Source organism: Taudactylus pleione, unplaced genomic scaffold (genome assembly GCF_031769625.1).
Source record: "Taudactylus pleione unplaced genomic scaffold, aTauple2 ptg000682l, whole genome shotgun sequence".
In the NCBI taxonomy this organism is placed as follows: Eukaryota; Metazoa; Chordata; class Amphibia; order Anura; family Myobatrachidae; genus Taudactylus; species Taudactylus pleione.
In genome coordinates this window covers 2193749-2207499 of record NW_028285084.1, presented here as the reverse complement: position 1 = coordinate 2207499, position 13751 = coordinate 2193749, and the positions used below count along the sequence as shown (strand labels likewise).

At 41.8% G+C, this 13751-nt stretch overlaps 1 protein-coding gene across 2 annotated transcripts in view; it reads right to left on the bottom strand.

The window, feature by feature from the left end:
* Positions 1-13751, bottom strand: part of ACACA (acetyl-CoA carboxylase alpha) — a 532248-nt gene that overhangs the window by 288701 nt on the left and 229796 nt on the right. For both annotated transcript variants that reach the window (XM_088455952.1, XM_088455953.1), the window contains exon 34: positions 4933-4977. In XM_088455952.1, the coding sequence (XP_088312078.1) occupies positions 4933-4977 (45 nt within the window). The remainder of the gene's footprint in view (positions 1-4932; positions 4978-13751) is intronic.

The window sequence follows — 13751 nt, the reverse complement described above, 5'->3', positions numbered from 1 at the left end:
TTAACGTGATTTGCTCAGCTAATCAATTAGAGACCAGCTGAGAAACTAACCCTGTGAACCAATTAGAATAAGACCTAAGGCTATATACAGGTAGAGCTGAAAACAATCTGGCTTCCTTGATAAAGTCCAGCACATGGATGAAACGCGTTGAGCCCATCACATAAACAATAGACAGATCCCAGTGCATATTTTACAAGCCAGTAGACCGCCGAAGAAAAAACTAAGTTGATCTGGAGCCCGCCGCAACCCACGCTTAGAAGACGGGATACAGTGCTATACTGTCTATCTATTGCAGAACACCAACGCCGGCAAGGGGGTTTAACAACCACTGACATTGGGAGGAGGACCAGGCAAACGACTCCAAGCCTAACATAACGAGGATCAGGGTAAGATAGGGAAAGTTACCCGCAGCATTGCACCACAGCAGCGGGCACCCAACTACCCAAAAAAGAGCTTAAATATTTCTGAATTGCTACTGTATTTTATACATTTCTACACATTTTGCTGCTACTCCATAAACAGTATTATTTTTATTTATATACTTAATTATTCTTATTTTTGTTTTACTATTTTAATTTCTTCTTATTTTGCCTTATTTTTATTTTATTTGGTTTTGTTTTATTTTTAATATTAGTCCTCCTTCTGTATATTCAAAGTGGTCGAGGTTTCAATTCCCATTTCTTATTGATACAAATATATTTGCATCATTATTGTGATCACTACATTTAGTGCCTATTATAACATTTACATACCACTGTAGTCTTTGCACAATTCACGTAATTTTTACATGAAGCGCTTCACAGATATTAAATATTTCCTACTTCCTATTGATAATAAGAAGCACGGAAGCAGCTCAAAAAAATTCAATGTGCGCTTATATTATTATTTTTTGCAGTTGGTGTGGTTCCCCTATTTGAATTCTGGAATACGCTGCAGCCCCACCCATATGTTTAATGTGTCCACAGTATTCTTTACTCAAACAATTTATGAACGAATTCAAAACAATATGGGTTCAGTACATTGGGCCTAATTCAGACCCGCTCGCAAGCGGGTCGATGGAGCCCAAGTGCGCATGTGCACAACGGAGGCGCCTCCGTCGTGCGCATGCACGAGACCCGAATAACGACGGCCAAGCCGTCATTAAGGGTCTCGCACCAAAGGGGGCGTGCTGTCGATGGTGATTGACAGCACGCCCCCTTTGGTGGGAGTGCCGGGGGCGTGGCTGCCCAGACGGAGGCGTTCCCATGGGAACGCCTACCGTCTGGGGCCGGCCCCACTGACATCACTAGTGATGTCAGTGGGAGTGCTTTTGGCTCTGATAGAGCCAAAAGCACTCCTGGGCTTGCGGCGGCAAGACCCTACCGCAGAGTCTCGTCCAAAGGGGGCGTGCTGTCGATGGTGATTGACAGCACGCCCCCTTTGGTGGGCGTACTGGGGGCGTGGCTGCCCAGACAGAGGTGTTCCCACGGGAACGCCTACCATCTGGGGCCGGCTACCACTGACATCACTAGTGACGTCAGTGGGAGTGCTTTTGGCTCTGATAGAGCCAAAAGCACTCCTGGGCTTGCCGTAGCAAGACCCTACAGCAGGGTCTCGTCGCAAGCCCGATGGTCGCAATGGTCTTGACCATCGCAACCATCATTTTGGCCGCTCACTATAGCTGTGGGTGGTCATCCACAGCTATGCGAGCGGCCAGGAGGCCTCTCCAAAAGGAGCAGGGACGGCCCTGATTCAGAGCGAGCGCTCTGTCAGAGCGTCCGGCTCTGAATCAAGGCCATAGTACTTATTAATTAACAGTTATTTACATAGTGCCAGGATATTCTGTTGTGCTTTACAATGGTATTTCACAATGCTTGGTTCTAGCTGATGAAAGAACAACTTTATCACCTCTTTTCTGTGAAAAAGATTCATATACAAATATACAGGTATGGGATCCTATATTATAAGAAAACCTGGTATGTAGGATTTATAGCCTCTGTACAAAATTTATAACACATAAAAAATATATACTCTGTGTGTGACATGTTCATGTTCCCAGGCAAAAGATCCCATACAGGTACATGTAATTGGTGATAAATTATCCTTTTTTTTTTTTTTACAATGTTATGTACAAGTAACTTTTTGAGGTACATTATATAAAAGCAGCACTTTGTACTGCATGTATATATTTAATGTTTATTATTAGACCATAAGCTACAGAGTTAGTTTCCATGCTGTATAGAAGGATACGCCCATTACATGCTACACACCACTGTATATAATATAAATGTGGGCTCTCGTTGTAGGGCCATCCTACTTTCAGAGTTTCTTGTAACTTTTCAGGACTTCGTTTTTGTGTATGTGTTAATTACAGTGAACATAATTAGTTCCCAGCATGTTTAGGTGGAAAAGCCTTGCTCCAGCTAACTTCCATTTTCTCATCTCATTAGGTTTTCAACATGATTATTAGTATAATAATCAGCGATGATGATTTGTGTTGCATGTTTTCACATTCTCTAATATGCAGGGTGTCTTGATTGGCTAATTTAGGCAAATTATTTTGATTGTCTTGACGATGGTTGGCTTATTTGATCGCAGCAGGGGCATAATTTGCATTTATAGGAAGCAAAGTTGTTGTTTTTTTCATGTTGAAAAGCAATGAGATGGTTTTGATTGTGATATCTGCCCCTAGTAGCAGCGTAATTTCTAGAAAATAACTTCATTAAAATGGAAACATGTGATGCTGCGGTAATGACTCATTGTAGCCTCGAGGAGAAGAATATCCATCCAGTAGATTTAACAGCTATGCTTATCAAGTTTTAAGTATTAAGGCCATACAGTATCTCTACTTCGATTTGCTTTATCAATTTATTTGAAATGAAACTGCATAATTTTAAGATCATTATCAAAAGATGTTACGGTCCTCTGCCTGGGCAAACCTGCAAGCCTTGCAAGTCTGTATGCAACTCCTTAAAACAAAACTAAAATGCATATTTTATTTTGTCGTAATTTCTCCCGTTTTGATGCTTGAAAATAAAAACTTTGCACCAGTTGGTTTAAAGGGTAAGGTCCTTCCTGGCATCACTACTGCCAGGTCTGCCATCTAAGTCTATCCTGTATTAACTGGAAGGAATACAACACATGGTCAGATTTTAATGCATTTCTTCATGCCTGATAGCATCATGAGCAGCAGTTATAATGTACAGATGTGCCCACATACATCTATCCTCCGTGTGCTACAAGTCATGTTACACAACGCGTGAGCAATGTGTAACTCGATAGCACAGAGCGTCTTTTCGAGCAACGGTTTCCATTTAAATGTGTCTTATTCATACAGCGATGCAAATAGGACATACAAGCAGCGTCTTCTGATTAAAATGATATGCAGCATATCTATATTCCGTGTGTGATTGCTGGTGTAATCTGCATGCAAAATGCTACAGTACAGTGTCAGCAGTTGTGACACTGTAACGTAGCATTTTGCATGCAGATACCCCTGTAGTCACACACAGAACATAGGCATGCTGCATATCAGTTTTATCAGCAGGAGCTGCATGTGCAGCCTATTCGCATCGCTGTACGAATAAGACGTACTTTAAGGGAAACAGTTACATGAAAAGACACCTGGGTGCAGAGCACGCAACTTGTGGCCCACCATTTGTTACAACCTCTGAGTGACTAACCATTGAAACAGACAAGCAAGCTACTCCTCACGACTTCAGTAAGTACAATATATATTTAATATGTATCTTAATCCCCACTCTCTTTATATAGAGATCAGTGTGTACCAGGAATATGAGGTCAGTGTGTTCTGTGTCTAGTGAACAGTGTGTCCCGGGTGTGATATCAGTGTTACCTCTGTATAGAAATCTACATGTACTATATGTGTGACCCGTGTATTAGTCCATGTCAGGTGTGTGATACTATAGCATTTACCAACTTCAAAAAGCGTGCTGTGTTTTAGTACAAAGGAAGTAGCTAGAGCCGGATTAAGGGAGATTCACACGTGCAGAGCATCGCCAGACCCCCTGCTCCCAGGGGAATCCTCCTGATGGAGCTGCTCCCAGTTGTTGTGCTGCTGCTGGGAAAGCTGCTGCTGGCGGCAGAGGCTGCAGACTATAAGAATTAGTCCCTTGCTTGCCAGAGAGGAGGCTCTGGGGTCTGCTCTCATACAGGAGTGCAGTTAGGACCTGCGTTGCTGCTACTGCCTCATGGAGGTGTGGGGGGAGGAGGCACACACACTGCAGGTACAGCGGAGGGGTGCTGCTGTCTTAGGTGCCCTGGGCCCCCCGAAGGCTTAACCTGGCCCTGTTGGTGGCTCTCTGGAATATATTTTTCTTTGTAATATTGAACATCTGGCATCTGCCTATCCCTGATCTAGATTTCAACACCAATATGGAACAGTTCATAATCTGTTGAGTGTCCTTTAGAACTTGAGCAGTGTTTGCCGGCCACATAGCTCCTCTACCTTCAACACAATGTATATGCATTGTGTTGAAGTGCCAAGTGAAGAGCAAATGTGCTGATGTTTCACATTAACCACCCCTTTCAAACCAAAATCCAAGGTCCATCCTGGGTTATTGTAAAAGGTTTCAAGCTAAAACAGTGTTCACATTGCAGTCTGGATCCGGGTTATAGCCGGGTCATCCTTCTTGAGACTGCACCCGTGTGCAGTCTGCCTACTCTGCCAACGCTTGGAGAACACATCATCTGCAAGCGCCGCTGCTCTGCCTGTCTGGTCCTTTTAGAGTGACCCGGGTTGTTGCAGTGTTCGACCCTAGTAGCTACCAGGCTCGTATTCCCGTGTAACACATTCCCGGGTTGTCCCTTTCATACCAGGCAATAACCAGAGTTAAATGCTGATGGTGTGAAAAGGGTATTATCTTGAACTACAATAAATGAACATGTCACATTATTCATTATTGATTTTTATTCTTTATTTAGTATACTCACATGAAAACGTTGGTCTACCTCACAGTTAATTTGTTTTCTGAAATCCTGAATTTAACATGTGGGAAACAAAAAAACACAACAAAATAAATGTGACAATATGCAAAAAGCTTACCACAGACATTACATTTATCACAAAAAAATTCAATGTGTTTCAAATATAGACCCCTCCTCGGGAGTGCTTAACAGGCATAGTTAACAGTTAATAATTCAAAAACATAACAAAGGACTATAATGTGTATCCATGGTCTGTTATTAGGGTCTTGAAAGGTCATTTCCCGAGCTGCAAAAAAATATTGCAGCCCAAGCACTCATTTGTGGTGCCTATAGGAGGAGTGTGCAGAGCGATATAGTTCCCTTCAGTGGTGGTGAAAACATATTTAATGGGTGTTCTTTGCATTGCTTGAGGGTACACAGATGTATCCTTCACATGACAGATCATGCACCGGGGTATTTAATATACAGCAGCTGTAGAACTAGACATCCCAGCATGCCCTACTACATTTCTGTTGGCATACTAAAACTGTGGCAGGGCATGCTGCAACATGAGACATGTAATAAGACGCAAGTTCTAATTTTCCTCTCATCTCCTGAATAATTTAAGACAAATGAGGCATAACCGAGCAGTATTTTATGAGAATACTGAAAATGGAACAAATTGGATGATCCTAAAGTTGTATTAAGTTGACTGCTCCGATTATTTCTACCCTATGAAGCATTCAACAGATTGATTTTGTTGGGTGTTTCCAAGCTCATGATGGGCATGAAGCTTAAAATACACCAGGCAGATAAGTAGACGCACCATCATACAGATTTTGTGGTTCACAAAAACACATGTTGCTCCATAAGGAGAGTTGAGTTGACTGTGGGAGAACACCTCATAACAAACCATTTACAAGCATTTACAGTAGAACAATTATCAGTTATAAATAATCAAGTTTACAAGGTTAGCAGCAAGACAGATAAAACAAACAAATGTACAGTATAATAGTAAATGGATGGCAGATCTACAGTTTTAACTTCTGACAAACATTTTTTATATGGAAAATTATACAACACTAACAAAAAGGTGTGTTTAATACATTTTTTTTAAAAAGATTAGTCGGTTATAAAATGATTGGCCTTTTTTAACACATTACAAAAAATCCTTTTAGACTCCGGGCACGATTTAGATTTGGTAATAGAGTAAGATAGAGCAAGTAACTGTGCACCTGGACAAACCATGTTGCAATGCAAGAGGTGTGAATATTATTATTTTATTATTTTTGAATGCAGAGTAAATACTGGTTGTTTTTGCATATAGCCCACAAATGCTGGACAGCTTTATTTTAAAGCTGGGTACACAACTTATGGCGGTGTGATGCTCCGATGTGAAGCAACGATACAGTGGGGCCACAGGGGAGATCCCCGGTAGGCCCCACTGCTTCGTAGCCATGCCCTCTATCCTGGTAGGGCGGGCCTAGGTCACCAGCAAGATTCACTTAAAAGGGTGTAGGGTGCAGTGCAGCTGCTTGCCAGGCAGTCATGTAGTGACTGACCCAGCCAACAGTTACACACAGAGGACCGGGACACACTTCAGTGCACCACTGGGTAATTTCCATTAAACTCTGCAGAGGGGTCAAAGGAGCATATACTGTGCTCTGATTGTAGGAGCCCATCACATGCTCCTCTGACGTTTGGAGATCAGCAGTAGTAATGGCTATTGATGGGGTGCCCACCGTTGGTCACCATAGATGGTTCAATCGGTGATTACCATCGATGTCACAAAAACCACCTATGGTGAACCCTTGATGGCCACCGCTGAAGGGGGCCTGGTGGGTTAATCAGAAATGGGGCAGGGCTTAGCAGCTGCCAGGGCCGAGGCAAAGCTCCATCCCATCAAAAAAAAAAAAAACATTGGGTCCCACTCGGCCATGGATCGTGGAGAGCCATTGGCAGTCGGCCATGGATAGTGGAGAGCCACTGGCTCTCTGGCATCATTGGCAGAACCACTGGCAGTTAACTATCGATGGTCATCCCTTATCAGCAGCAATGCAGCCTCATAGAAGTGACACATCTGAGACTGTTCCTGCTTTGCCTATGCCAGGCTTCTTGTGAGTACAGTTTTCCTCAACCTCCCAGCATCCCTTCTCCAAGTTGCTGTTAATGCCTCTCCCAGCACATATTCTCCCTGTCTATTATCTCTTCTCCTCTCAATGCCATCACCCCTGCCCCCAGTCCCAGCACCCTATCTCCTAGATTGCTGCTCCATTCCTTCATAGACCAAGCAACCCTGCTCCCAGTCTGCTGTTCCTCCCCTTTCCAGTCCAAGCATACATTCTCCCCGCCTATTTGCCCATTCTGCTCCCAGTCCCAGCCTCCTATGCCCGTCCACCTTGATCCCAACATTGCCTTTGTGCATAGACTGTTATGCATGCGCCATACACATTTTTAGAAGTGTATGGACTGCTCCAAGATTTTTCCGCCCATCATTGGTGTCCCTCACTCCAAAATTATGGAAGCACTAAAATTTTGTAAAAGTGTGTACGGACGACCAGGTAGCTGCTTTTCACAGCTGGTCAACTGAGGCACCATGCCGTACAGCTCAAGAAGCCCCGACAGCATGAGCAGAGTGGGCCCAAATTGAGGCCACATTTGAGGACAAATATTCCTGCCGAATGGCAGAAGTGACCCATCTAGCGATGGATCCTTTAGAGGCTGGCCAGCCTCTTTTTGGTGCATCAATCAACACCAACAGGGAATCCATACACCTCAAAGAAGCAGTACACTTCTAGTAAATGTGTAATGTATGTACCACATCCAAGAGTGCTAAAGAAGAAGCTTCACTAGTCACTGAATCCTGCTGAAAAGCTGGAAGGACAAAATCCTGGTTAATGTGGAAAGCCGATACCACATTCAGCAGAAAGGAGGGTTTAGTGCACAACATTACCCTATCCTCATGAAAAATGAGAAGAAGTGATTTACAAGAATAAGCCGCTAACTCAGATACCCTTCTGGCCGAGGCAATGGCCAAAACTAAAACAAACTTAAAAGTTAGATATCGTGATTCTACAGATTCCAAAGGCTCAAACGGTGCCTTTTGAAGTGCCTCCAAAACTAAATTCAAGTCCCAAGGAGGAACCCCCTTCAAGAAGGTTTGAACTTCAGGAATGGTGGCCAATTTCCTCTGAAACAGGATTGATAGGGCCAAAATTTGTCCCTTAAGAGAGGACAATCTAAGTCCCTTAACCAACACCTTTTGCAGAAAAGACAAGAGACTAGACTCTAAGAATCTTTCTGGTTTGAACTTGTTTAATTTACACAAAGAAATATATATCTTCCATAACCGATGATAAATCTGGTAAGTGACTGGTTTGCCAGCACTAATCGTGGTTTTCACAACAGATTCTGTAAACTCTTTGGCCCTCAAGATATTGGATTCAAGAACCATGCAGTCAAAGCCAAGCGAGGCAAATCAAAGCAATGACATGGACCCTGAAGTAACAGATCTGGACACAGAGGCAGACAATATGGAACATTTGTCAGCATGTGTCGAAGAACTGTGCACCAATGACGGCATGGCCAGTCTGGAGCCACCAGAATGACCGGCCGTGCTACTGATTGAATCCGCTGAATTGCTTTTGGAGGAAAGATGTATCCCAGCTGGAACACCCAAGGTGCTGTCATGGCATCCACCACAGATACCTGAGGATTCCGGGACCGAGATCCATACCTTGGAAAATTCTTGTTGAGACGAGAAGCAATTACATATATGTCTGGAGATCCCCATCAGGAAACTATTTCCGCAAACACCTCCTGATGTAATTCCCATTACCCTGGATGCACACTGTGGCGACTTAAGAAGTCCACCTCTCAGTTGTCCACCCCTGGAATGTAAATTGCCGAAATAGTTGGAACCCAATTTTCTGCCCAATGGAGGATGTGAGAAACCTCCCTCTTTGCTTACCAGCTGCGTGTGCCACACTGCTTGTTTATAGAAGTAACTTACGTGGCATTGTCTGAATGGATTCGCACTGGTAGGCTCCTTGGATGGAATTGAGCCTGAACCAATGCAAACCAAATCACCCATAATTCCAGTATATTTATGGAAAGAGAAGCTTGCTGGACGGACCAAAAGGCCCTGTAGGTGCCTGTCTAGAACCACCACCCCCAGCCTATTAGGCTGGCATCTGTGGTAACAATGGTCCACTTTATACAAGAAGAAAATAGTAGCGCTAATCAATTCAATGCCATGTAATTAAATGGAACACATATGCATTCTGAATGTTTATTGGTAAATAAATGAATACAAAATTTCACTTGACTTTATCAAAGAAAGGATGTATACAGTTATAGTGTGGCAAATAAAAACATGAGATCTCACCTACAACCTCAAAATTCATATTGAGCCTGTTCACATACAGCATCTGTATGGGGACGCAGGAGTGTCAAGTAGGTAAGTGAGAGAATTGTCCACTGGATTACAATCCTGGTTACCGCTAGAGGGATGTCCCTTTTGAAATGTGATGAAACAAATCAGATGGATGGGTCCTCAAACTGTGCGGTGTCCATAAGTGACGGATGTCCAAGTGTGACTATTGGTATATTGCTCCTCCTTAGCTAGGTCCTTATATTCCCAAAAGGCTGATTCAGGCAAAGATTTAGTCAAATATGGATAAGTCCAAAAGATGCAATTGGGTGTGGGTGGTGATCCCTGTGTGGGCTGACGCGTTCCACTGCATCCAGGTGCAGCTTTATCAAAGGTGTCTAATGGGTGTCCAAGATGGTGATTTTATACCCCTCTAGATATGGTTACTGATTAGCACCTGACCTCACTTAAAAATACCATATGCAAACAAGCTAGTAATTTCAAACATACATCAAAATAAATATGGATATACACACACACACACATTATATATATATATACATATATATATACATATATATATATATATATACATATATATATATATATATATATATATACACATATATATATACATATATATATATACATATATATATATATATATATATACATATATATATATATATATACATATATATATACATATATATATATACATATATATATATATACATATATATATATATATATACACCTGTATATATATATATATACAGTCAGGTCCATAAATATTGGGACATTGACAGAATTTTCAGATTTTGTCCTCTATTCACCACCACAATGGCTTTGAAATGAAACAAACAAGATGTGATTTAACTGCAGACTTTCAGATTTAATTTGAGGGTAATTACATCCAAATCAGGTGAACGGTGTAGGAATTACAACGGTTTCTATATGTGCCTCCCACTTTTTAAGGGGCCAAAAGTAATGGGACAAACTAAACAATCCTAAATCTAACTTTCACTTTTTAATACTTTGTTGCAAATCCTTTGCAGGCAATTACAGCCTGAAGTCTGGAACACAGACATCACCACACGCTGGGTTTCATCCCTGGTGATGCTCTGCCAGGCCTCTACTGCAAATGTCTACAGTTCTTGCTTGTTCTTGGGGCATTTTCCCTTCAGTTTTGTCTTCATCAAGTGAAATGCATGCTCAATCAGATTCAGGTCATGGGATTGACTTGGCCATTGCATAACATTCCACTTTTTAGCCTTAAAAAACTCTTTGGTTGCTTTTGCAGTATGCTTCGGGTCATTGTCAATATGCACTGTGAAGCGCTGTCCAATGAGTTCTGAAGCATTTGACTGAATATGAGCATATAATATTGCCCGAAACACTTCAGAATTCATTCTGCTGCTTTTGTCAGCAGTCACATCATCAATAAATACAAGGGAACCAGTTCCATTGGCAGCCACACATGCCCACGCCATGACACTACCACCACCATGCTTCACTGATGAGGTTGTATGTTTTGGATCATGAGCAGTTCCTTTCCTTCTCTTCTCTTCCCATCACTCTGGTACAAGTTGATCTTTGTCTCATCTGTCAATAGGATGTTGTTCCAGAACTGTAATGGCTTTTTTAGATGTTGTTTGGCAAACTCTAATCTGGTCTTCCTGTTTTTGTGGCTCACCAATGCTTTACATCTTGTGGTGAACCCTCTATATTCACTCTTGTGAAGTCTTCTCATGATTTTTGACTTTGACACATATACATCTACCTCCTGGAGAGTGTTCTTGATTTGGCCAACTTTTGTGAAGGGGTTTTTCTTCACCAGGGAAATAATTCTTTTGTCATCCACCACAGTTGTTTTCCGTGGTCTTCCGGGTCTTTTGGTGTTGCTGAGTTCTCCGGTGCATTCTTTCTTTTTAAGAATGTTCCAAACAGTTGATTTGGCCACACCTAATGTTTTTGCTATCTCTCTGATGGGTTTGTTTTTGATTTTTCAGCCTAATGATGGCTTGCTTCACTGATAGTGACAGCTCTTTGGATCTCATATTGAGAGTTGACAGCAACTGATTCCAATGCAAATGTCACACCTAGAATCAACTCCAGACCTTTTACCTGCTTAATTGATAATGAAATAACGAGGGAATAGCCCACACCTGTCCATGAAATCGCTTTAGAGTTGATAGTCCCATTACTTTTGGCCCTTTAAAAAGTGGGAGGCAAATATTGAAACTGTTGTAATTCCTACACCGTTCACCCGATTTAGATGTAATTACCCTCAAATTAAATCTAAAAGTCTGCAGTTAAAGCACATCTTCTTTGTTTCATATCAAAACCATTGTGGTGGTGAATAGAGGCCAAAATCTGAAAATTCTGTCAATGTCCCAATATTTAAGGACCTGACTGTATGTATATATATATATATATATATATATATATATGTATATATACACACATATACATACACACACATATGTGGGGTTAGGAGGCAGATCTATTTATATTTCTATATTTAGAAAGGGAGAAGAATTTATTATTTTGTTTATTACCTAGTTGTCGGGACTTCCGGTTTTCCGGTGTCCGGTCACGTGATGAAAATAAAAGTAAATTATTATAATATACCCTTCAAATTGCCGATCCAGTTTAGGTGTTACTCCAGAGGAGAAACGGGAAGAGACTATCGCATCTTATTTACCTTCCCCTATATGTTAATAAATTCTCGTCTTCACGATCGGTGATGATTACTGCTCCGATCACGTGTCTAAGTCACACGGACGGATGGTGACCAATCCGCAATCTGCAGTCATGTGGTTCACGATATGACCTATCCAGGGTAAGGTCAGCGGAGGTTACTGATCCGATCACGTGTCTGTGTCACGTGATCGGGTATGCGGTCATGTGACCCAAAGTATAGCCTATCTGTGGTGGAATAGTATCCCTAGAATTCTGGGATTTGTAGTGTATATATAATTCCATTAGGTAGAAAAATGGGCGTAACAGTAGCAGTCACATGACTCGAAATAGGTACCAAAAAAGCAGCCTGAGATTTAAATACAAGTTTAGAGGAAGAAGAGGTGGAAGAAAGTTGAATTTAAAAAGGAGGAGAAAAGAAGAATTAGAGAGAGAAAAAGAAAAGGGCACCAGTAATAGTAGTATTTTCAACTTATCATCAAAAAAACTAACTGAGGCTGAAATTTCTCTTCTCAGCAAAGGCCTAAATTTTCCCCTTCTACAGTACCAAATATTTTTGATTTATTTGTAGAGCTCAATAGATTTGTTAGGACCCTCTGCCGCAAACGTTTTTTTGCAAGACAAAATATACATAAAAGGCTAGGTAACGCCTAGGATGACGTCGGGCATCCTGAATGAAGCAGGATGCCAACGGCGTGCCCGGCCACAGCTCCCCCAGGTATTTGAGTAACAGCAGGCTCACCGGGGTTCAGAGCCATGCACAGGTGTTGAGTGCTGCTGGAGTTCTGCTTGGCTGAGACTCACTGCAATTTATAAGGGGATGGCTGTCTATTACAGATAAGCAGTTTAACTGGGATTATTACTTTTGGGTATTAACCTGGTGATATATTTTAGTCTTATAACATTGCCATGTATATATAAGCACTTTTTACTGCACTGTTTGTCAGGAGTCTAAGCAGTAACATACATGGTTATACTAAAGATTATTTGTTTGCCTTTGTTTTATTGCAAGTGAATATGGACTTCAAGGAGTCCGGGGTGTGTTTGCATTTAAACAGGTGATTTTGAGTCTTATTTAGCCTCTTAATTGTTCCTGATATTCAGAAGCAACGGTTGTTATTTTTAAAAAAAACCTTCTTTGTTTTTTGTATTCAGTGCTACACTTTTTTGAGAGCAACTTAGGTAGCCATCTGTATTGGTTAGATTGGTCTTTCTCTGTCAATATAGAGAAGCCAGACAAGGGTTCCAAAAAACAGGGATCAGTCACTTTTTTATACTTGTACAAAATGTGAGAAAAAAATGCCAAATGGTATGGACCCAGGGTCACTCTGTGCTGGTTATTCACAGGGGGATTCATTACCGGAATGTTCGGCTGTGTTGCCTGATTGGGCCAGGTCTATGGCTGAGGCCATAGGTGAATTACGTCACTCTCAGGCAAATTATATGTTACCCTGTGCTCAAGCTCCTACTTTGACTGATTTCTCGGTAGAGCCCAGATGGGCCCAGGATATGGGATGATGCCTCACTCGGATAGCAACGTCCCTGAATAAAAAATGGTAACGTCGACACAGGGGCCACAGCCGCTAAGAGATGTTCAGACTATTCCTCAGTGGATTTTCCTGGAGAAGAGGCTTCAGCTACCTCTTCCCAGGAATAAGGGGAATTGGATTATTACTGGGAGGGCACCTCAATCTGGGAGGGTGACTCCCATTCTGGTTCATGAGTTTCTATGTTGATAGTTTACGGTTAGGGAGACTTTGCATATACAAGA